At 41.9% G+C, this 22,891-nt stretch overlaps 1 protein-coding gene across 2 annotated transcripts in view; it reads left to right on the top strand.

Moving 5' to 3' along the window:
- rnf166 (ring finger protein 166) overlaps positions 1–22,891 on the top strand; it is a 74,444-nt gene that overhangs the window by 30,210 nt on the left and 21,343 nt on the right. For both annotated transcript variants that reach the window (XM_030070993.1, XM_030070994.1), the window contains exons 3-4: positions 3,471–3,583; positions 22,472–22,586. In XM_030070993.1, coding sequence (XP_029926853.1) covers positions 3,471–3,583; positions 22,472–22,586 — 228 coding nt within the window. The remainder of the gene's footprint in view (positions 1–3,470; positions 3,584–22,471; positions 22,587–22,891) is intronic.

Here is a 22,891-nt window from a genome sequence, read left to right as displayed (position 1 = left end):
GAGTGGCTGCAGATACTTCGTTGTGCCCCCAGGAATCACAGCTGGAATTGAGTTTGTCCTCTTGATGGCTGCTTTCACAGAATCTGTTATATGGGCCCTCATGCTGTCCAAAACGAGCAATGCTTTTTTTCTGTGAAAAAATCCTCCCGGTTGCTTGCCATAGCACTCCGTCAACCATTCTTTCAGTAGGCTTTCTATCATCCACCCTTCGTGTTGACTTTCACGATGATGATCTTTTGGGAGTTTTTCTTTTGGCATAGTCATCTGCTTAAAAATCACCATTGGTGGAAGCTTTTGTCTGGACGCTGTGCAGCTCAGAACACAAGTGAAATGCGTTCTCTCATGGCCAGTTGTTTTCAGCGTGACGGACGATTCACCTTTCTTGTTAACAGTCCTAGTGAGAGGCAGGTCAGACGTCAAAGGTACTTCATCCATGTTTATGATCTCGTCTGGTTCGATGGAATTCTCCGCTATCTTTGTTTGAGTGAATTTGCGGAAGTTTGTAACTTTTTCCTCGTAGTCGGGAGGGAGTTGCTGACACAGAGTCGTCCGTGCCCTGATGGACAGGCCTTTTCGTCTCATAAATCTGAGACACCACGATGGTCCACCTGTAAAATCTTCTTTTCAGTGGCGATTGTTTTGGCTTTCAGTCGGATCTGCATGGTGGAAACACCTTGGCTGGCTGCTCTCTGTGTGTTCACCCAGTCTTCAAGAATGTTTTCAAGTTCTGGCCATCTGCTTTTATTACCTCTGAAAGCTTTTGTCGTCTTTTTGCATTGAGTCAGTTCTTCACGCTGCCGTCTCCAACGTCTCACCATCGATTCATTGATGCCAAACTTACATGCAGCAGCCATTTCCTTCTTCGACAGCCAGATCAATTGCCTTTAACTTAAAAGCTGCATCATATGCATTTCTTCGTGTGTTTTTCATGATGAGGGTGTGTGCATAATGCGCAAAATGACTGTTCAAAACGCAATTAATGTGTTTCAATCAAACTAGCGTCTTCCTCGGCGCATTATCTCTCCCACCTGTCTGTCTTATGGAGGACTAAAAGGGACAGAATGAAATAAATAAATACATCTTTAAATAAATACTTAAAAGTGTCATTAATTAATTAAAATGGGAATTAAATAAATAAATGTGTCATTAAATAAATAAATGTGTCATTAAATGTGTCATTAATTCATTAAAATACCAGTTCATTTAATGTAAAAACATATATATAATTATTTCATTATTTATTTAATTATTTCATGGACCGGTGTTGCAGTGCTTCATGAATTAATTTTATCTGTCAAAGTCACCCATCAAAGTCAGTGGGCGGGACTAACGTGAATCTAGCCCAATCGATTGCTTTGGTCTGAAGCCTGGAAGTCTGCCGGAGCCGGAGGAGTTTTGCTGAGAGCCTCTCCAGTTAAAGTTACTGCTTCTCTGAGTAGTTCTGGGCAACTTCTCGACATTTTGTGGCTGCACCTATCTAGCACGCATCGCGCACCGCAGTAACATTTGCTCCTGCAAATCCCCCATTTTCTTGAAGCGAGTAAAGGTTGCGCCACCAAGTGTGTCAGAATATCAAATCAAATCAAATCAAATCAAATCAAGCTTTATTGTCATTAAGCTACACATACAGCAGTAGTGCACACAAAATGAGATAGAGTTTTTCACTTGGGATCCCTGAGTGATGGTAAAGTCAGCAGTTTAAAAGTCTAACAGCTTTCTGGAGGAAGCTGTTGCTCATTCTAGCGGTTTTGCTTTTCACAGTTTGCCTGATGGAAGCAGCTCAAAGTATTTGTGGAGCGGGGGAGAGGGGTCTCTGGCAATGTTCAGTGCTCTACTCCTGCAGGGATGGGATGTTTCCATGGAGCCATGTCTCCGCAAAAGCAAGCACACAGCAGTCTCTCTCCTGCGGGTGTCTCTTAGCAAGCGTAGCTCGTCCAGCTTGTTGTCGAGGGAGCGAACATTAGAGAGCAAGAGCCACGGTCCTGCTGGTCTGGAGGGGTTAGCCTTTAGCCTGTAGCCTGTAGCCTTTAGCCTTTAGCCTGTAGCCTGTAGCCTTTAGCCTGTAGCCTAGCGTGGATCCCAGCTCTCTTCCCCCTCATTTGTTTACGTTTGCACCGCTTGCGCTCCCTCCTCTCCCTGGTGACGGCCGGTGTAGACGCAGGTAAAATCCCGTGCTGGCGTAGTGTGTCCACATCAAAGCAGAGTGCCTCAGTTCTTGCAGCATGCTTTAGTAAAGTCTCTCGGCTGTAGGTTATGCAACCTGAGCGTCTGGGTTAAGCAAAACAGTTAAAAACTTTCACTCTAGAATATGTTTACTTGCTCTGCATCAATCGATTATCTGAAGTCGATCTGTCTTGGCTTGCTGTGCCGGGTAACCAATCAGGTGTTAGGATCCGCCCACTGACTTTGATGGGTGAGTTTGACAGATAAAATTAATTCATGAAGCACTGCAACACTGGTCCATGAAATAATTAAATAAATAATGAAATAATTATATATATGTTTTTACATTAAATGAACCAGTATTTTAATGAATTAATGACACATTTATTTATTTAATGACACATTTATTTATTTAATGACATATTTATTTATTTAATGACACATTTATTTATTTAATTCCCATTTTAATTAATTAATGACACTTTTAAGTATTTATTTAAAGATGTATTTATTTATTTCATTCTGTCCCTTTTAGTCCTCCATACTGTCTCGCTCTTGCGCTTCCTGCTAGAGTGCCCCCTGGCGACCGTTAGCCCGTAAAAAAATCTATAGATTAGCTGAATCATTGTTTAAGCCGCAGGGTTCAAAGCGTGTGAAAAAAGTAGCAGCTTATAGTCCGGAAATTACGGTAGTTGTTTTGCAGTGTCAACATAATATTTCAGTTACTTCATTTTGTAACGTAATGTCTCCTTCATAACAAAAGCAATTGGGGAAAAAAGAAAAAAAAAGATTGTATTAATGTTTTTCTCTATACAGAAACATCAGTTCATGTTTTTCTTCAGTGTTTGCTGTGGCTAGAGAGAACAGAGTGTAAGCTGTTGGTATAGTAATGCAGTACCGTTTACTTCTCATATTTGTTTCACAGCATTTATCCATCAAATCATTGGAACACGGCTTCTGTGACACTTTCCACATTTTTAAAAAAAATCAAGAGGTGCACAACTGAGACCCTCAGTCACACATTCCACAATTATGTGATATCAGCAGTGATGTTGCATAGACCAGACATTAAGCATGAATTGGCTTTTAGATGTCATGTCGCTAATACATCTCTATTGTGATTATCTGTATCTGTGCTTCAGTAGAGCTTCTGGTAATGCATCTATTCTACATTTTGTTGCAAAATGACAGTATATGAATAGTAAAATTCACAGTTGAAAATGGTCACAGTGCAAAAATGGCTCAAAGGAAAAAATAAACACCAACTTATGATCTCTCTCTCTCAATCTCTCTCTTTCTCTTCCTAGGTGGCTCTGGTAAAAATGAGGTCCCATATCACATCATGTGCTAAGGTTCAGGAGCAGATGGCCAACTGTCCCAAGTTTGTTCCTGTGGTACCAACCTCACAACCTATACCGAGGTACAAACAAGCACATCTCTATTTCACAACATCATTGCCCTGAAAAAACAGTCTCTTTCAAGGATTCTGATGGTTTGGTTTAATTTGGTTGTTCAAGAAATTTTGGAATGTAGTACAGTGGGTTTTGTTGAGTTAGCAGTAACCTTGCTGTGACCTTACTGCAAGGGCATGGGTTTGACTCCTATGTGAGCAGTTTGCATGTTCACCTTGTGCTCACATATGGTTGATTTGGGTGAGGTTTCTTTCTAGCCTGAAGGCATGTGAGTAACTAAGTCTTGGAATCAAGAGTCGTCTAGCCCCAGAAACAATTTGATTTCTTCTGCTGAGAGTTGCAGTAGCACAGATTGTTAGCACCCGATTCTTTTGTTGAAATCCCAAGAACAAACCGGAGTAAATCTTCGGTTCTAAGATGAAATATTTATTTGGTCACATATAAAGTAAGGCAGCGCTGGGCTCAGAGTGACAGAGCTCTCACAGGATCTTAGTCAGAAAGAGCCCCAATATTAGGAAATGATACACATTTATCTCCTTGGGCTGGGCCTGCCCCGTACAGAGGTTGGACTGACACGCAACCGAGTGTAATTGGCCATTGACCTGGACATGGACAGTCCAACCACTGTCCACGCCTTGTTTCTAGAATGTGTTATGTTAGTGTGTGAATGTTGACTGGGCGTGTATCTAATGCAGCAGACCTAACTAACAAGATAGAGAAGGTACATCTGGCTCCTGTTTGATCTGTTCTCTGTTATGCTGAGCCAGGTCCAAGCGGACATTGAGTTCTAAGATACATTGGATAATAGGGATGTAGCAATACATCGATCAAGATCGATACATCGATTCAATGATTAATGATGTAAAAGCATCGATGCAAAGCGCAAACATCGCTGTATATCATCATCGTTAAAGTCTTTATTTTGAAATTCCCCCGGCACGTCTGTGTCACCATTTCTGTCTGCGCAGGTCCTTTTCAAACAACGCTAGCCAAGGGCTGCAGTGCAGAGGCATGCTATGGCTAGCAGCCAAGAAAAAGACAACGAGGACATCCACTCCCCTCTTGGGCATAAAGTTAGAGATATAGAATTGTTTACACTTTATTTGTTCAAACCTGTTCTTAAACTGGAATTTCTTTGGTTAAGAAAATGTATATCCCAAAGTGTAGTGGATGTCTGTGATGCAGGAAGACTGTACTGCATTCATATTTTCAAACTGTTTTCTTTATGATTTATGTTCATAATTGAAAGGTAATTAATGGCACTTTAAGTTAACTGGAAGAGCCCTTGCATTTATAATGTGGCACTTTATTCACTCTATTTTTTAATTTAGTTTTTATTTAAAAAAAAAAATGAGTAGACTGTTTTTCATTCAAATGTCTGATGTCTGGAAGAGCTCAGAAATAAAATTGTTAAAACATATTTTAGTTGCTTTTTGTGTGTTGATATACAGTGGTGTGAAAAAGTTTTTGCCCCCTCCCTGATATCTTATTTTTTTGCATGTTTGTCACACTTAAATGTTTCAGATCATCAAACAAATTTAAATATAAGACAAAGATAACACAAGTAAACACAAAATGCAGTTTTTCAATGAAGGTTTTTATTATTAAGGTGGAAAAAAAAATCCAAACCTACATGGCCCTGTGTGAAAAAGTGTTTGCCCCCTAAACCTAATAAGTGGTTGGGCCACCGTTAGCAGCAAAAACTGCAATCAGGTGTTTGCGATAACTTGTAATGAGTCTCTTACAGTGCTGTGGAGGAATTTTGGCCCACTCATCTTTGCAGAATTGTTGTAATTTAGCTATATTGGAGGGTTTTTGAGCATGAACCACCTTTTTAAGGTCATGCCACAGTATCTCTATGGGATTCAGGTCAGAACTTTGACAAGGCCACTCCAAAGTCTTCATTTTATTTTTCTTCAGCCATTCAGAGGTGGACTTGCTGGTGTGTTTTGGATCATTGTCCTGCTGCGTAACCCAAGTGTGCCTGAGTTTGAGGTTATGAACTGATGACCAGACATTGTCCTTCAGAATTTTCTGGTAGAGAGCAGAATTCATGGTTCCATCAATTATGGCAAGTCGTCCAGGTCCTGAAGCAGCAAAGCAGCCCCAGACCATCACACTACCGCCACCATGTTTGACTGTTGGTATGATGTTATTTTTATGAAACGTTGTGTTAGTTTTATGCTAGATGTAACGGGATGCACACCTTCCAAAAAGTTCAACCTTTGTCTCGTCAGTCCACAGAATATTTTCCCAAAAGTCTTGGGGATCGTCAAGATGTTTTTTGGCAAATGTGAGACGAGCCTTCGTGTTCTTTTTGGTCAGCAGTGGTTTTCGCCTCGGAACTCTCCCATGGATGCCATTTTTGCCCAGTCTTGTTCTTATTGTTGAATCATGCACACTGACCTTCACTGAGGCAAGTGAGGCCTGCAGTTCTTTAGATGTTGTTCTGGCTTTTTTTTGTGCCCTCTTGGATGAGTTGTAGCTGCACTCTTGGAGTATTTTTGGTCGGCTGGCCACTCCTGGGAAGGTTCACCACTGTCCCAAGTCTTCTCCATTTGTGGATAATGGCTCTCACTGTGGTTCACTGGAGTCCCAAAGCTTTAGAAATGGCTTTGTAACCTTTTCCAGACTGATAGATCTCAATAACTTTCTTTCCCATTTGTTCCTGTATTTCTTTGGATCTCAGCATGATGTCTAGCTTTTGGGGATCTCTTTGGTCTACATCACTTTGTCAGAGAAGTCCTATTTAAGTGATTTCTTGACTGAGAACAGGTATGGCAGTAATCAGGCCCGGGTGTGGCTAGAGAAACTGAACTCAGCTGTGATAAACCACAGTGAAGTTATGTTTTAACAGGGGGGGCAAACATTTTTTCACACAGGGCCATGTAGGTTTGGATTTTTTTTTTTCGCCTCAATAATAAAAACCTTCATTTAAAAACTGCATTTTGTGTTTACTTGTGTTATCTTTGTCTTATATTTAAATTTGTTTGATGATCTGAAACATTTAAGTGTGACAAACCTGCAAAAAAATAAGAAAACAGGGAGGGGGCAAACACTTTTTCACGCAACTGTAACAGATTTTGTTAAATCGGCACATTATATAGATAGATAGATAGACAGATAGATAGATAGATCTTTATTGTCATTGCACAATCATATACGGTATAATAATGCAACGAAATTAGGGCTCAGTACTTTCGGTGCAGGGCAGAATAGAAAGCATCGTGCAACCTGCTAGTTGAATAGCCGAGTCTCTGATATCAGAAAAATGCAACAGTCACGGAAACACTTGTTGGATGCGATGTGCAGGTGCAGTTCGTTGATTTTGTTAGTTATGGACCTGGCGTTGGAAAATACTGGGAGACGGCGGCTTAAAGGCTGCAGGGCTGGTGCTAATGCACCAGCCCTGCAGCCTCGCTTTTGTTTTGTTTTGGTGTCCTCCGGAATGTCCTGGTAGCGATGAAAGTCCGGTGAAATTGGCATAGCGTAATCCCAAGCTCAAAAGGCCCTGACGACTGTTGTTTCCTTGTTGTTTATGTTTCCTCTTGAACTTGTCCCTGGGAAGAACTATCCACGGAGACCCCGGTGTTCTAACAGCGTCCTCCGGAATGTCCTGATAGCGATGAAAGTCCGGTGAAAATAGTATATCGCAGCGTAATCCCAAGCTCAAAGGGTCCTGATGACTGTACGCGTACATTGCCCAACATATGGTGGTGTTTTCAGCTAAAAACACAACCGTTCACACATACAAAAACATATAATACAGCACCGAGAGTGGAGAGCTGTAAGTCGCTGCGTCTCTGCACGCCTCCATGGCAACCCCAAACCCCATATCCCTCGCAGGCCCCTAAATCGAATCGAATCGAATTGTATCGTGGCAAACTTTGTGATTTCGGCAAATATTGTATCATTCTCCAAAGAATCGATATCGTATCATATCGTGATGAAACTGGTGATTTACACCCCTATTGGATAATACAAAAGACATTGAGCTATAAGGTCAATTATAACAAGATGACTGATTTACGTGACATGAACAGGGGCTCCTTTGTTAGCTAGCGATGAGCTAATGATGAGTCATGAATCATGTCATCTGCAATTGAATGAACATCATTTAAAATCTCACTACGTGTCTACATCCAGGAACATCCAAGAACATGGTTACCTCTGCCATTGGAGTTGGACAGGGGTTATGTTTTCACCCCACTCAGTTTTTCTGTTTGGTTGGTCAGTTGATTAGCTAAGTGGTTCTCAAAGCCTATTTGCAGAGGTCCAACACAGCTCCTCAGTGTCTGAAAGAACAACCTGATACTGAAGATATTTTGTGTTTTTCCCTGTTTTTCACTTCTTTCTTCTTGTTTTCAGCTGTATCAGCCAGAAATCCACTATCTGGATTTTTGTCATGGCTTCCTGGTCATAGTGAACAAATGCCCTCGCTCGACAACCATGGCAGCAGATTTAGACCACAAACACACACATTTACATTTTTATTGAACTTATTATAGAATAGGGTAATTAATTTAGGAATTATCGATGACTCATATTTTTTAAATTAACATTTTTTTTTTTTAAATCTCATGCACCCCCCCTGCAGTACTCCAACATACCCCTAGGGATATGTGTACCCCCATTTAAGAACGACTGGGTTAGCTGGTCCTATGGCAAGGAAAAAATGATTCACTTTTCACACAGATTGGGCAAAAGGGGTGTGGCATTTCTTACAAAGAAGGCATTTATTATAGTTTTTACAGTCTAAATCAAAAAATTGTGATCTAATTATTTGCAGAGACAGGCAAGCAGTAAGGTAAGAAGAACACACAAACGGTTGCAATGCATTTTGCGATGTTTTGTGTTGTTTGGGGTTTTTTGTTGTTTTTCAATGAAATTGTAGGAGAAAGTGAAAATTGCAAAAATAATTCACATTAATGAATCATGAGTGGGCTAGCTGAAAGCCAGGCCATTTATATTCTTCCTACTATTTCTTTCATTCTTTCTTTCTTTCAAAGGTTTTACTGCAGATTATTATATATTATGTAGACAGCGAAGAGTAGTCTTTGTATGAACTAATTATTTTTTTGTACATTAAACATAAATTTGCAAGTGAAGTCAATTCAATTTTAGCAATTCTCTAGTCATTTATTTGAGTGTGTGATCAACTTTAAGAGTTTTAAATGTCTATTTTTTATTGAAAATACTTGCAGATGTAAGATGTTGCAAGATGTTTTTCTAAAAAAAAAAGTCAACCTGACAAATATCTGAAAGCAGGTCAGTGAACTAAAAAAGCATGTGTGTTATGAATTAAATAAATTAAATAGCCTTAACTTGATCTTCTTTACTGATGCAGAGATTGGTAGGCTATAAACTGCGACCACCAACTGGTCAATTTACCACTCCTTTTTCACAGAGGTGAATGCATATGCAGATTAACAAGACATTCAAGAAATGGTAAAAGGGCTGCTGGAAGATGTCATCTCCAGGCCACATTTTAGACAGAGACTTACAGTCGTCTCTCTTCTATCTCATTATGAGGAGCAGCTAAAATGTTTACATTTATTTCAACAACATACCCACTCTTCCTCTTGTTTTGATTTTTTTTTTTCCTCTTAGTTGCTCCAGATTCAAAATTCCTCTTAGAAGCCATCTCTCTCCTCACCTGCAGCAGTGTTGGTGCATCTGACCGCTGATTGGTCAGATGCAGACTGCTGTCAATCATTGCAGCTACGTGTGCTGTGGGGTGTCAGATTACAGGTCTCTTTTTTCTCTCTTCCTGGCTTGGGCTGACTTGGTGATCTAGCCTCTCGGGCATCGCGCGTGTACCGCCGGCGACACGCACGCCATGCCCGCGACACGCGCGCCATGCCCGCGATCATGGCACCATAATGTGGGCGACGTGCGCGCCACGCCTGCGGGCAAAATGAGGCCCCCCATGGATCGTGAGGCCTTACGCAGCTGCGTGTTCTGTGTTTAGGGAGGGGCGGCCCTGGTGTTATGTCATACTATACAACAAAGTGTGTTTGACTACGGACCAACACATCTGAACATTTAAAAACACATTTTAAAACAAAGTGATTAACAGTACCTGTAACAGTTCCACAGTATTGTAAATGCCATCAAGGGATTAATATTCTATCAATGGAAAGTTCATTTGAAGAAAATGAAATTTCATAAACATCTTCAGCAAAATAACACACAAAAATCCTATTGGTCTACCCTGAGAGGTTAGTCAAATCTGTCAAAATGGCTACATTCAAAATCTGACCAAGTTACATTGATAAAGCAAAATAACACTACTGCTGAATTATGTGCCATTTAAAGTGCAACACTACATAAGAAAACAAACCATACACCAGAATCAAAATCGGAGTCATGTAGACTGAGAAAGTGCTTTTGGAGAACCTGTGAAAGTGCAGTGTAAAACGAACAACCGTAAAATTTGATAAGAAGGAGCTCACTCAAACCCTCTACCTTCAACAATGTCTTTATGACATTTTGACATGTAAACTGACCTTGAGATCATGGAACGTGGAGGACATTTTTTGTTCAAATCTTCTAGTTCTAGCAAGATCTTCTGAAAAGCCTCAAAGGTTTATTTCATTTTCTTAGGGTAGCTTAGTTCCAAGGCATAGATAAAGCCCATCGTGTAGGTACAAGCATGTGCCACATGCATGTACAGGCATGTGCATCAGGAATATCAAAGAGGACCTCTGCTCCCGTGATGGCTATTCCAGCTTGCTTGTCAAGACCTTCATGCTTGGCTTTGCAGACCACAAGGATGTTGAGCACAAATGTAGTAAGGGTCTCTTGGACTGCTGCAGCAGCATCATCATGTGAAATACACAAGAGAGAATTAAACCTACTTCTTGTATTCTAATGTGAAGGATGCGTATAACTCTGTTCTAGCTTTGCTGTCACTCCGCATGGATTATCAAATTGGTATTATGTGGTTGCTCAGGTAGTTTTGAGCAGATGTGATATTATTTGCAGTTATAACATTAGCTTCCATTGTTATGCTCACAATACTCAGATCTTCATCCCCATCAACCATGACACGAACCTTGAGGCATGTCTTTGTACTATTAAAGCTTGGATGTCTTCACATTTCCTGATGCTTAATGCTAGCAAGACTGAAAGGCTAGCCGCTGGTACCCATACACGTAAGCATCTTTTTAGCGATCTTACCCTAAACTTTGACAGCTGCCTCATCTCTCAAAACTCTACAGCTAAAAAATTTGGTGTAATTTTTGACTCTAGTCTCTCGCTAGTTACTCACATCAAAAACTGCACCAAAACTGCTTTTTAGTACCTCCACAATATCGCTAAAATTATGCCTATGCTAAGTATGGCTAATGCAGAAACTATTATTCATGCATTTGTCACATCTTGCCTCAATTACTGTAATGCTCTGTTCTCTGGTCTGCCTGCCTCTAGTACTAAAAGGGCGCAACTTAGCACAACTCAGCACAACAGTGAGCGTTTACATGCACACCATATTCTTCAGAGTTCCTACAGGTTTCTTCAAGTTAAATTCAAGTCTTTTTAAGACCTTTTTAAGACCATTTATATCAAAAATTAATACCTTTTTCTCGGCCTATTTCACAGCCCTACCGGCAAAGAAAAATGAACTCCTTGAATTTCAAGCGATCATTTATTCAACAAAATAGCAATCCACAATGCTAAAATGCAAAATGTGCAATGCAAAAAGTGGTGTTACTGGTTAAATAACAATAAACAATAAATAAAAAACAAAGAACATCTGAAACATCTGAAACAAAGTCAAATCCTAAGCTCTGCACTCTTGCAGGTAATCTCTTTATCAAGGACAGCCAGTTCCACCAACTTCTCCTTATGGCCTCTCCTCAGGAGGTTGGACCTTGAGATTAGGTCAGCCATCTTGCTCCCTGCCTTCCTCTCAGCCTCCTCTGCCAGCCTGTCCGCATCCCTGGCCAGACCCTCAGACACCTCTTGCAGGCATCTCCTTTTCACCCTTAGCTCCTGAAGGTGGTCCTCCACTCCCTTTCTCTTAAGGGCCTGGGCTTCTGCCTCCCTCTTGTTTCGCTCAGTCTCAAGATGGACACGATATCTGGTCCTGGCTGCTGCTACACTCGCCAGTAGTTCTTTAGTGAGTGGAACCTGGGTATAGGGTTGGGGAAAGAAAACCAGAATGAGTGACAGAATCAACATAGTTGGCCTCTGAGTTTATCAACTCCTATGTCAACAGCATATTTCTAGTCCAGCCAGGGGTCACTCTTACCTGTGTAACATCTCCATGTTGTATGATATAATCAGACACCAGCCTCCGTGTGACCACAGTGTCCTCTTGTATGTTGTCGGACTCCACCTCTTTGTTGACAGAAAATCCTCTCTCAACTGTAGCTTGGCTGTGGGAGAGGATGAGTAACTTCTTAAGGCTGAATTATGCTTCCGCGTTGGAAGAGCATACGGAGGTTGTGCGAAGCTTACGGGGGTTGTGCGACCGCCGCAGAGCCTTGCCGCGCGCCTCCCAAAAATTGTAACTACGCGGACCCTCCGCAGCCCCACAAGAGCTGTGATTGGTCCGCCGAAGTACATCATTTCCGGCATTTCGTTGCAACCAGTATCACATCCTGTTGTTGTGCCGGCCGACAGCGCCGTTTTTAAAACAACTGTTGTGTCTCGACTCGTCGGTTGTGTTTGAAAACTTTGGAGAATGCTGGATCTCGCGGAAGAACGCCTGGCCGAGGAGGCGCGCAAGTACCCGCACCTATACGACTCGTCCTCTCGCCAAGAGCAGCGACCATACGTCACAGGGTCTACATTGGTGGGAGGAGAATTGCTCAGTGTGTTTCGCAGAGGTATGTTGGACACACACGCGCTGCGTAGGAAATGCGTGCTTCGCACAACCCCCGTACGCTCTTCCAACGCTGAAGCATAATTCAGCCTTTACAGAAGGCCCACAGTTCGGGGTAGGGCTCCCTGAGGACACTGCTCAGGAAGAGGTCCAGCCTCTTCTGCATGGGAGGAAAGGAGAGGAAGTCCTCACTTCTGCACTCCATGGCCAGGAGACTGTCAGACTGTTCAAGAATGACATCCCCTATAACAAAACAAATAAAAGAGAAAATAAAGCAAAACACTGATAAATCATTGGGTGGGCATTGCCATCCAAACAGACTGATGATACATTAATGTGTAGTCTACAATTTGCTTGTCTTATTCCTACCCGCAGAACTATCAGGTAGCTGTTTGTCCTGGAGAAACCTCTGAACCAGCCCTTTCATGTGCTTCCTGCATCTTTCTGGGTCTCTGTACATTACTGATGGTTCCAGGCACACCATCTGCCTAACCATTGAATAATTGAGGGGGCTCTTGTCCTGCACTTTCCTGATGATGCTACACAGTCCCTGCATGCACTCTCTCCTGAACTCTAGCACCCTGAGCTCTGCACCTTTGATGCTCTAGAGAGAGAGAGAGAGATTAGCCATGAATATAGAACACATCTACAATGACCTGGATGCAGTCTAACCATATTTGTAAAATGAGGTTTTTAAAACATCACACTACCTTAAGGACTGACTCAGCACCTAGACCAGTGTTGATGTCTTGTGGGCTGAGCCACATGGTCTTGTCTGTAACATCCAGTTTGGTCAGCTGCAGGGCAGTGATGTCGTGGAGAACTTCTTTCTTGATGAAGCGTCTGAGTAGACTCTGTCAACAGACAAACACAAAAATGTCCGGTGCACCACATTAATCACCAACATCAAATTGTAATTATATGTAATATATTATGACTATATAACCCCATATTGTCAAAAAATATCAATTGAGCCCAATCAGTGGTGATTAATGTGCCGGGCCGCCCATATATTATACGGTAAATTATTACCATCATCAACTCGGTCAGGTCCTTTGACAGAAATGGCAACACAGGCTCAACCGTCTGATATTTTTTCAGGAAGGGAGTGAAGGTCCTAGCCAGTGCCGCGTAGAACTGAAGTTTGGCCAAGATGAGTGGGTCCTTCATGGCTGCTGCAACAGTGTCATAGGATGCTGAGAGACAGACAGAGAGAGAGAGAGTTTCAACTTAGCTGTACATAACAAAAACTATAACAAGGCCTCACCACCACCAGGGTTAAGACACAGTCACAGACCTATCGAAAGAATTTCAGAAGGGCCTACCTATTCCAGGGTTCGGGAGTTTCTTTATTTTTACAGCCTCCGTGTACAGGAGCAGTGACTGACAGACTGCAAGGGCTCTCTCCACAACAGGTAGGTTGTCCACCCAACGATGGGTACAGAAGGACAGCGGGAACACACTGGACTTTGTTACTGTGATGTAATCCTCTCTCCTGGCGGGCACATTGTGGAACAATCTGTGCATTGCTTTCAGCAACTTGTCCAGCTGCCATGAAGTGAACCCACATTTAAACGCATTGTGTAGTGTGTGCAGGCCACAGCTCCCCACACAAATAAGCTGAACACCTGAGGGTTACATGGCAAAACTTGATATTAGAAACCAAATAATACAACAGTGGATCACATAAACACACTCACTTACACACATTTACTAATAGCATTATAAACTCCTCACCTCCATACTGCTTGGCTTGTTCTTTCTGGAAAAGATCAAACAGTTTCCAGTTCACACTGGGCCCATCCATTGAGAGAGAAACCAAGCCCCTGAGGTCCAGTTTGTCCATGCATTCCTGAGAAAAAAAAAGGGCTGTGTTTTGATTACTCAAGATAAGAGGACTGGATGAGCACATTGCTAAAGGAAGTATCTAATTGGTCATGTTATTTTGCTAAATAGGTCTTATGGAGAAGAGGTGAGTCTATTAATATATAAACTGATAAACATTTATAGTAAAAATGGATTAGACTTACTTTGAGGTGGGACAGCAAGTCCTGTGCAGTGAAGTGTCCCATAAACTGGGAGCCCAGATATCTTGACTGAACCTGCCCCTCATCCCAGAAGCGGACGTGCACATCCAGCTGCTTGGTTTTCGTAGTCTCATTGAGGCTCTTATCAAACATCAGAACAAACAGCGATTTGTTGACTTTGGACACCAGTTTGTCTTTGATGTGAACAGCTAGCCCAAACTTGGCTATATAAGTCATTTTGTCGGCACCACAAGTAAACTTGTTGGCGATGTCGGAGTGCGGAAACATGCACTTAAAAAGATTTGAAATCCCCTTGTTTGCGTTGTAGGACTGATGTTTGGCAATTGTGTTCAGAGTCCACAACACCTCTGCTTTTAGCGCTGGCGTGGCCCCGAAGGACGTGCGTAGATCGACTTGGTTGGCTGCGGTCGTAGCAGGAGGGGCTGAAGGAGCTGTAGCAGCTAGCTGGCTAGCGTTAGCTGCGACCTCAGGCTCATTAGCAGCTAGCTGGCTAAGGGTCGCTGGTGGGAATCGGACGGCGATGGAAGGAGTTTGCTCCTTCCCTCTGGTGTAGTTAATATGCTTGGCAGATTTGGCGTGTGAGTCCAAAGCCTTCACCCCCATTGTTCCAAGCCTAATCCTCTTTCTGCACAAGGTGCAGTAGGCTTCAACTACATTATCTGCCACAGGTTTTAACTAATGACGAAAATTAATTGTATCCATCCACGCTTCATTAAATTTACATTTTCCCATTCTTCAAGCGTTAATTTACTATCTACCGTTAAAAAACAACTTGCCTTGTCTTGTTCGTAGTTTTGTGTCGGCTGTAGCGCGAGATCTTCAGTGACATATTCGTAGTATTTTCCCGGGGCTGAAGTGCGTTCGAAATGATTGGCTCCGCCGCTCTTTGTTTACGTTATTTTATCAAAACAATCGTGGTTGACAAATGAAACGTTTGACGAGAAGTGCGATACGGAGAGGTTATATACAGAACAAATTTTAAGACCTAGACATCAAAATTCAAGACTCTTTCAAGTCTTTTTAAGGTATTATTTCCAAATTTGTAAAGTCAATGCTTATAAGACTTTTTAAGACCCCGCGGGAACCCTGATTTTTGTATTATTCGGAATATTTGCAATATTCCAGTTGCGCACATGTCATGTAAACACGCACTGAACCTGATCATATATAGGTCATATTCCGGTTGGAGAGGATTCCAAATAAGACCCCTGGCATATGCCTGTTCCAACTGGAATATTGAGGCATGTAAACACCTTAGTCGGAAAATGCCCCGAACCGGAATATTCAGTCATGACTGTGCATGCTCGATTTGCAAGGAATTCTGGGGCGTCTTTGTTGCTATGGTTACTGCAAGCGGGGAAAACAACATGGTGCACACTACAGCATGGGGAGAAGCAGCAAGAGCCCGGAGACTGCAGTCTGCCTTCAGCTAATGAAAGACTTAAACATCATGGAGTATATCGATGGGAGAAAACACAGAAATAGCAACAGAAGAAGAAGACTAAATTTATATTTCCGGTGGACCAGACACCTGTACGCGTACTGCTGCCCCCCACGGCTGAGTGTCACATTACGTAAGAGAGTGGAATACGCCAAAACACAGGAACATGCCAAATACCATGTAAACGGAATATTCCAGCTGCCGCAGCGCAGTTACCTTAACTGGAATATTGACCTGAACCAGAATATGGTGTGCATGTAAACGTAGTCAATGCTCTTAAACTGGTAATGGAAATGCAAATCAGCACAGCATGGTTTGACTCAGTGGGGCCAAAAGTGCCAATGGTACTGCACATGTCTGTGATTGATCCCACAAATCTAAAGAAATAGGAATATGTTGTATATGTACATTTTTCAGTGATTTCTGTTGAATATACTGGTAGGGTCAAAGCAAAGTGACTGGAAAAAAAACATATTTTCACCACATTCTTTTCAGTGTTCTGAGTCACTCAGTGCCACCATTTTCAGTATTTGAGAAATTCAGCATAATTTGATTTTCAACAGGGTACAAAACTTATTTTCAGCAGCGTTCAGATAGCCTACATACAATCTTCAGAAACTGCCCATTTTAAAATCAAATGGAACTTGTTTCATTGTAAAGGCCATTTCGACTACTGGAACTTTCCCCAGGGATTAGGAACCTTGTGTTTCAACCACAGGGATCAGGCTAAAAATATAGTTCCTGAGACATTTGTTACCCCACAAAAAGGGCCTACTTGGTACAGGTGTAAATCACAAGCTGCATCATAATATGATATTGATTCTTTGTGCAATAACTCGATATTTGCCGATATTACAAAGTCTGTCATGATAGGATTTTGATTCAGTTTGATTCAGGAGGATAGATATCACATGATAACATATTTTCATTCACACCTTTAGTTACTCTACATTATATCAACTCACAGAACAACTAAAATATGATTTTATAAGTATATATATTCATACACACATACAGTACAGGCCAAAAGTTTGGAGACACCTTCTCATTCAATGCATTTTCTTTATTTTCAGGACTATTTACATTGTAGATTCTCACTGAAGGAATCAAAACTATGAATGAACACATGTGGAGTTATGTACTTAACAAAAAAAGATGAAATAACTGAAAACATGTTTTATATTCTAGTTTCTTCAAAATAGCCACCCTTTGCTCTGATTACTGCTTTGCACACTCATGGCATTCTCTCCATGAGCTTCAAGAGGTAGTCACCTGAAATGGTTTTCCAACAGTCTTGAAGGAGTTCCCAGAGGTGTTTAGTACTTGTTGGCCCCTTTGCCTTCACTCTGCGGTCCAGCTCACCCCAAACCATCTGGATTGGGTTCAGGTCCGGTGACTGTGGAGGCCAGGTCATCTGCCGCAGCACTCCATCACTCTCCTTCTTGGTCAAATAGCCCTTACACAGCCTGGAGGTGTGTTTGGGGTCATTGTCCTGTTGAAAAATAAATGATGGTCCAACTAAACACAAACCGGATGGGATGGCATGTCGCTGCAGGATGCTGTGGTAGCCATACTGGTTCAGTGTGCCTTCAGTTTTGAATAAATCCTCAACAGTGTCACCAGCAAAACACCCCCACACCATCACACCTCCTCCTCCATGCTTCACAGTGGGAACCAGGCATGTGGAATCCATCCGTTCACCTTTTCTGCGTCTCACAAAGACACGGCGGTTGGAACCAAAGATCTCAAATTTGGACCATCAGACCAAAGCACAGATTTCCACTGGTCGAATGTCCATTCCTTGTGTTTCTTGGCCCAAACAAATCTCTTCTGCTTGTTGCCTCTCCTTAGCAGTGGTTTCCTAGCAGCTATTTGACCATGAAGGCCTGATTGGCGCAGTCTCCTCTTAACAGTTGTTCTAGAGATGGGTCTGCTGCTAGAACTCTGTGTGGCATTTATCTGGTCTCTGATCTGAGCTGCTGTTAACTTGCGATTTCTGAGGCTGGTGACTCGGATGAACTTGTCCTCAGAAGCAGAGGTGACTCTTGGTCTTCCTTTCCTGGGTCGGTCCTCATGTGTGCCAGTTTCGTTGTAGCGCTTGATGGTTTTTGCGACTGCACTTGGGGACACATTTAAAGTTTTTGCAATTTTCCGGACTGACTGACCTTCATTTCTTAAAGTAATGATGGCCACTCGTTTTTCTTTAGTTAGCTGATTGATTCTTGCCATAATATGAATTTTAACAGTTTTCCAATAGGGCTGTTGGCTGTGTAGTAACCTGACTTCTGCACAACACAACTGATGGTCCCAACCCCATTGATAAAGCAAGAAATTCCACTAATTAACCCTGATAAGGCACACCTGTGAAGTGAAAACCATTTCAGGTGACTACCTCTTGAAGCTCATGGAGAGAATGCCAAGAGTGTGCAAAGCAGTAATCAGAGCAAAGGGTGGCTATTTTGAAGAAACTAGAATATAAAACATGTTTTCAGTTATTTCACCTTTTTTTGTTAAGTACATAACTCCACATGTGTTCATTCATAGTTTTGATTCCTTCAGTGAGAATCTACAATGTAAGTAGTCATGAAAATAAAGAAAACGCATTGAATGAGAAAGTGTGTCCAAACTTTTGGCCTGTACTGTATATACACTACTCACAAAAAGTTAGGGATATTCGGCTTTCGGGTGAAATTTCACGATGAACCTAAAATGCATTATAACCTTTACAGGTGAACTTAATGTGACCTTCTGTAAACTTTTGAATGCACATATCCAACTGTTATATGTTTCAGTACTTTTTGCACAAGTTGCTGTTCTCTAACAAGGAGCTTAACGGCAAAATTCACATCAGGTGTTTGATCCCTGAATCGACCAATAAATTTCCTGGTTCAATTAGAATTGGTATTTAAACAGTCCTCCTCATCATGCTGTTCACATTTTGACATCATGAGACCAAGACGACACCTAACAATTGATCAGCAGCACCTCGCCATTGTGAGGCTTCAAACAGGATGTTCTCGGACGGAAGCGGCCACTGAGCTTAGAGTGTCACAGAGTGTCATCAGTAGGTTGCAACAGAGATACAGAGAGACTGGAAGAGTCACAGAAAGGCATAGAAGTGGACGTCCTTTGGCCACATCCCACACTGATGACTGCTTCATTGTGAACAGTGCCCTGCGGAACCGGATGATGAATGCCACTCAACTCCAGGCACGTTTAAGGGAGGTGAGAGGCACCCAAGTGTCATGTCAGACCATTCGAAACCGTTTACATCAGCATGGTCTGCGTGCTAGACGACCTGCAAGGGTACCTGACCACACCACCAGGCACAGGTGTCATCGTCTTGCATGGGCCAGGGAGCATTTACGCTGGACGAGGGACCAGTGGGCCTCAGTGCTGTTCTCTGATGAAAGCCGATTCATGTTGAGCAGAAATGATGGCCGCCAACAATGTTGGAGACATCAAGGAGAGCACTATGCATCAGCCATTGTTGTCACCGGACGAGCCTTTGGTGGTGGTGGTGTTACTGTGTGGGCAGGTGTGTCTAGTCAGTACAGAACTGCCCTACACTTTGTGAATGGTACAGTGACAAGTCCATACTACCTGAATAACATCATTAATCCAGTCATTCTGCCCCTGCATGAACAACACAGGCCTAATTTCATCTTCATGGACGACAATGCTCCAGCTCATCGAAGTCGCATGATTAGGGAACAGCTGCTGGAGACTGGGGTACCTCAAATGGAGTGGCCTGCACTTTCTCCAGACCTGAATCCCATAGAAAACCTATGGGATCAGCTGAGTCACTGTGTAGAGAGACGTAGTCACCTGAAATGGTTTTCACTTCACAGGTGTGCCTTATCAGGGTTAATTAGTGGAATTTCTTGCTTTATCAATGGGGTTGGGACCATCAGTTGTGTTGTGCAGAAGTCAGGTTACTGCACAGCCGACAGCCCTATTGGACAACTGTTAAAATTCATATTATGGCAAGAACCAATCAGCTAACTGAAGAAAAACGAGTGGCCATCATTACTTTAAGAAAAAACTTTAAATGTGTTCCCAAGCGGAGTCGCAAAAACCATCAAGTGCTACAACGAAACTGGCACACATGAGGACCGACCCAGGAAAGGAAGACCAAGAGTCACCTCTGCTTCTGAGGACAAGTTCATCCGAGTCACCGGCCTCAGAAATTGCAAGTTAACAGCAGCTCAGATCAGAGACCAGATAAATGCCACACAGAGTTCTAGCAGCAGACCCATCTCTAGAACAACTGTTAAGAGGAGACTGCGCCAATCAGGCCTTCATGGTCAAATAGCTGCTAGGAAACCACTGCTAAGGAGAGGCAACAAGCAGAAGAGATTTGTTTGGGCCAAGAAACACAAGGAATGGACATTAGACCAGCAGAAATCTGTGCTTTGGTCTGATAAGTCCAAATTTGAGATCTTTGGTTCCAACCGCCCTGTCTTTATGAGACGCAGAAAAGGTGAACGGATGGATTCCACATGCCTTCCCACTGTGAAGCATGGAGGAGGAGGTGTGATGGTGTGGGGGTGTTTTGCTGGTGGCACTGTTAGGGATTTATTCAAAATTGAAGGCACACTGAACCAGCATGGCTACCACAGCATCCTGCAGCGACATGCCATCCCATCCGGTTTGCGTTTCTGGAACAAGGTTCTTTGGACAGATGAAATGAAGATTAACTTTTACCTAAATGATGGGAAGAGAAAAGTGTGGAAAATGAAAGGAACAGCTCATGACCCAAAGCAGAGCACATCATCTGTCAAACATGGTGGAGGCAGTGTTTGTAATACATAACTCAGAATTTGGTGATGTCCATTGGTTCCAGACTTCAGGGAGTCATAGACTGTGTGAGGGACCAAGCAGGCAGGCACAAGGACTTGTAAGTTAGTTTAGAAAAAAGGCCTTTATTTTGCCAGATGCAAAAGAAAAATGCATAATTAGTTCGATAACACAAAAAAGCAAAGATACTTAAAAAGTTCTAGGCCCTAAAATTAGGTCAACTTAACAGAACTCAGCTCAACAGAAAGGCAACTTAACCTGAACTGAACAAAAGAGAAACTGACCTAATAGACACACAGGGGGAACTTAAATACTGGCTAATCAGACCATTAAACACAAAGGGGGGTAGACCAAGACTAATAAAATAGAAACTATGTAATGTCAAATATTAATAAAGCTATGAGTGTGATGTATGAACAAAAATATGTGTCCTGTCATTTATCTGTTTACTGTATTTATGTGCATGTTGACTGCAAAAATGTGCATAAGCTAAATGAAACAGAAATGAGGTGAACAAAAAGGTGTGTGGACCAGGCAGTGTAGTGCAGGGATACTTATTTGTGTGGCAGCAGGGCGGCCATCACAGACTGCAAAGGATTTTCCTCCAAATATTGAATATAATCCTCATAATTACATATGTTATATATAGTTTGTTTGGTTATTTTTGAGCCCCTGAAAATATTGTGACAATGTATAAAACTCACTGTAATTCCTAAACAGTTAATGCCATATTTTTGTTCAACCCCTTAAATTAAAGCTGAAATTCTGCACTTCAATCACATCTTGATTACTCCATTTCAAATCCAATGTGGTGGTGTGCAAGGACAAAATTATGAATACTGTTTCACTGTCAGTCAGTGACTTTAATTTGTGTTCCACAACAATCTGCTATAAAATTCTTTCTCTTCTTGTTTACATCCAAAACAAGGAGTGAGTTTTTTGGTGAAACATGCAGGAAACAGTTATGATTGGTCAAAATTTACTAGTGCTGTGTTGATTGAACAAAATTGGACAAAGTGGACCAAAAAAATTGCAAGGACATGTAGAATCTTTGTTAATGTGATCACGATATTGAAAAATCATGGAGATGTTTAATGGACCGCTGATGTGAGAATAGATGTGCAGTTGGCACACAGGCTGATCAGCTGCTCTTTGTGTTGTGCATGACCTCATGTTCTGCCTTAACCTATGCTGTAAGCACAAGTTTTGTTTCCCAACCTAACATGTTGTTTCATAACCACAGAGCATAAACAATACCTATTACCAGAGTACCTGTTTGGGCTTTGAACTGCCTTTATTTGTGTTACCCAGTCTTTTTCTGGGTTTTCTATCTTTCTGTGGGGCTAATGTCTTCTGTAGATCTGTGATTTCCAGGATTTGAATTAAAACAGGCCTATGCCTTAATCCAGAATAGTTTTCTACTCAGACAAACAGCAGTAATCTGAAGTTAAACCTATTGTTTTGGAGATTTAGTTTGAACAGGCATTTACTTCAGGACTGACACTAAACTTTCACCTGGAAATAAGATTATTTAAATCTAGATTAAGATAGAGCTAGGAATTTTTCAATCCATGACCCTGAAAGTGAATTAGACTTATTCCAGTTAAAAATGGCATTTCAGTCTACTACTAGTCTTAATACCTGTCTGGGAAACTGCCTCATACTGTTTAACATCTCTTCTTCCCTCAATAAACCATCAAGAGAGATAAGAAGCACTCAATATGTTGTTTCACACCCTCTGTTGTTTCTGTGTGCCTGTGTGTTCTTGCATGTATAGCAATATTCCAAACCGGTCAACATTTGTGTGTCCATTCTGTGGAGCCAGAAACCTGGACCAGCAAGAGTTGGTGAAGCACTGTATGGACAACCACCGTAATGACCCCAATAAAGTGGTGAGAATATTATACACTATTAAGTAAGTTTTCCCACTGACCAACAAAAATTGAGAAATGTTGCATTTCTTGACTGTTTCTCTCACGCAAACATGGTTTAGTTTGAAAGAATTTCCATGCTTAATATGTTTATGCAAAACGCTTATTCAGGATCACTTGTTTGTCTTTGCTGCACATGGAAAATTAAAGGTCATATAAAGATAACTCTTTCAAGCTTGAAAGTGCTGGCTGGCAATGAATCTGGCAATGACCTCACACATCTTGTAGAACAGCGGTGGGAATATTCTGTTGTTTAAGTAAAAAGC

Source organism: Myripristis murdjan, chromosome 15 (genome assembly GCF_902150065.1).
Source record: "Myripristis murdjan chromosome 15, fMyrMur1.1, whole genome shotgun sequence".
NCBI classification, from domain to species: Eukaryota; Metazoa; Chordata; class Actinopteri; order Holocentriformes; family Holocentridae; genus Myripristis; species Myripristis murdjan.
This window is presented reverse-complemented; position numbering and strand designations above follow the sequence as displayed.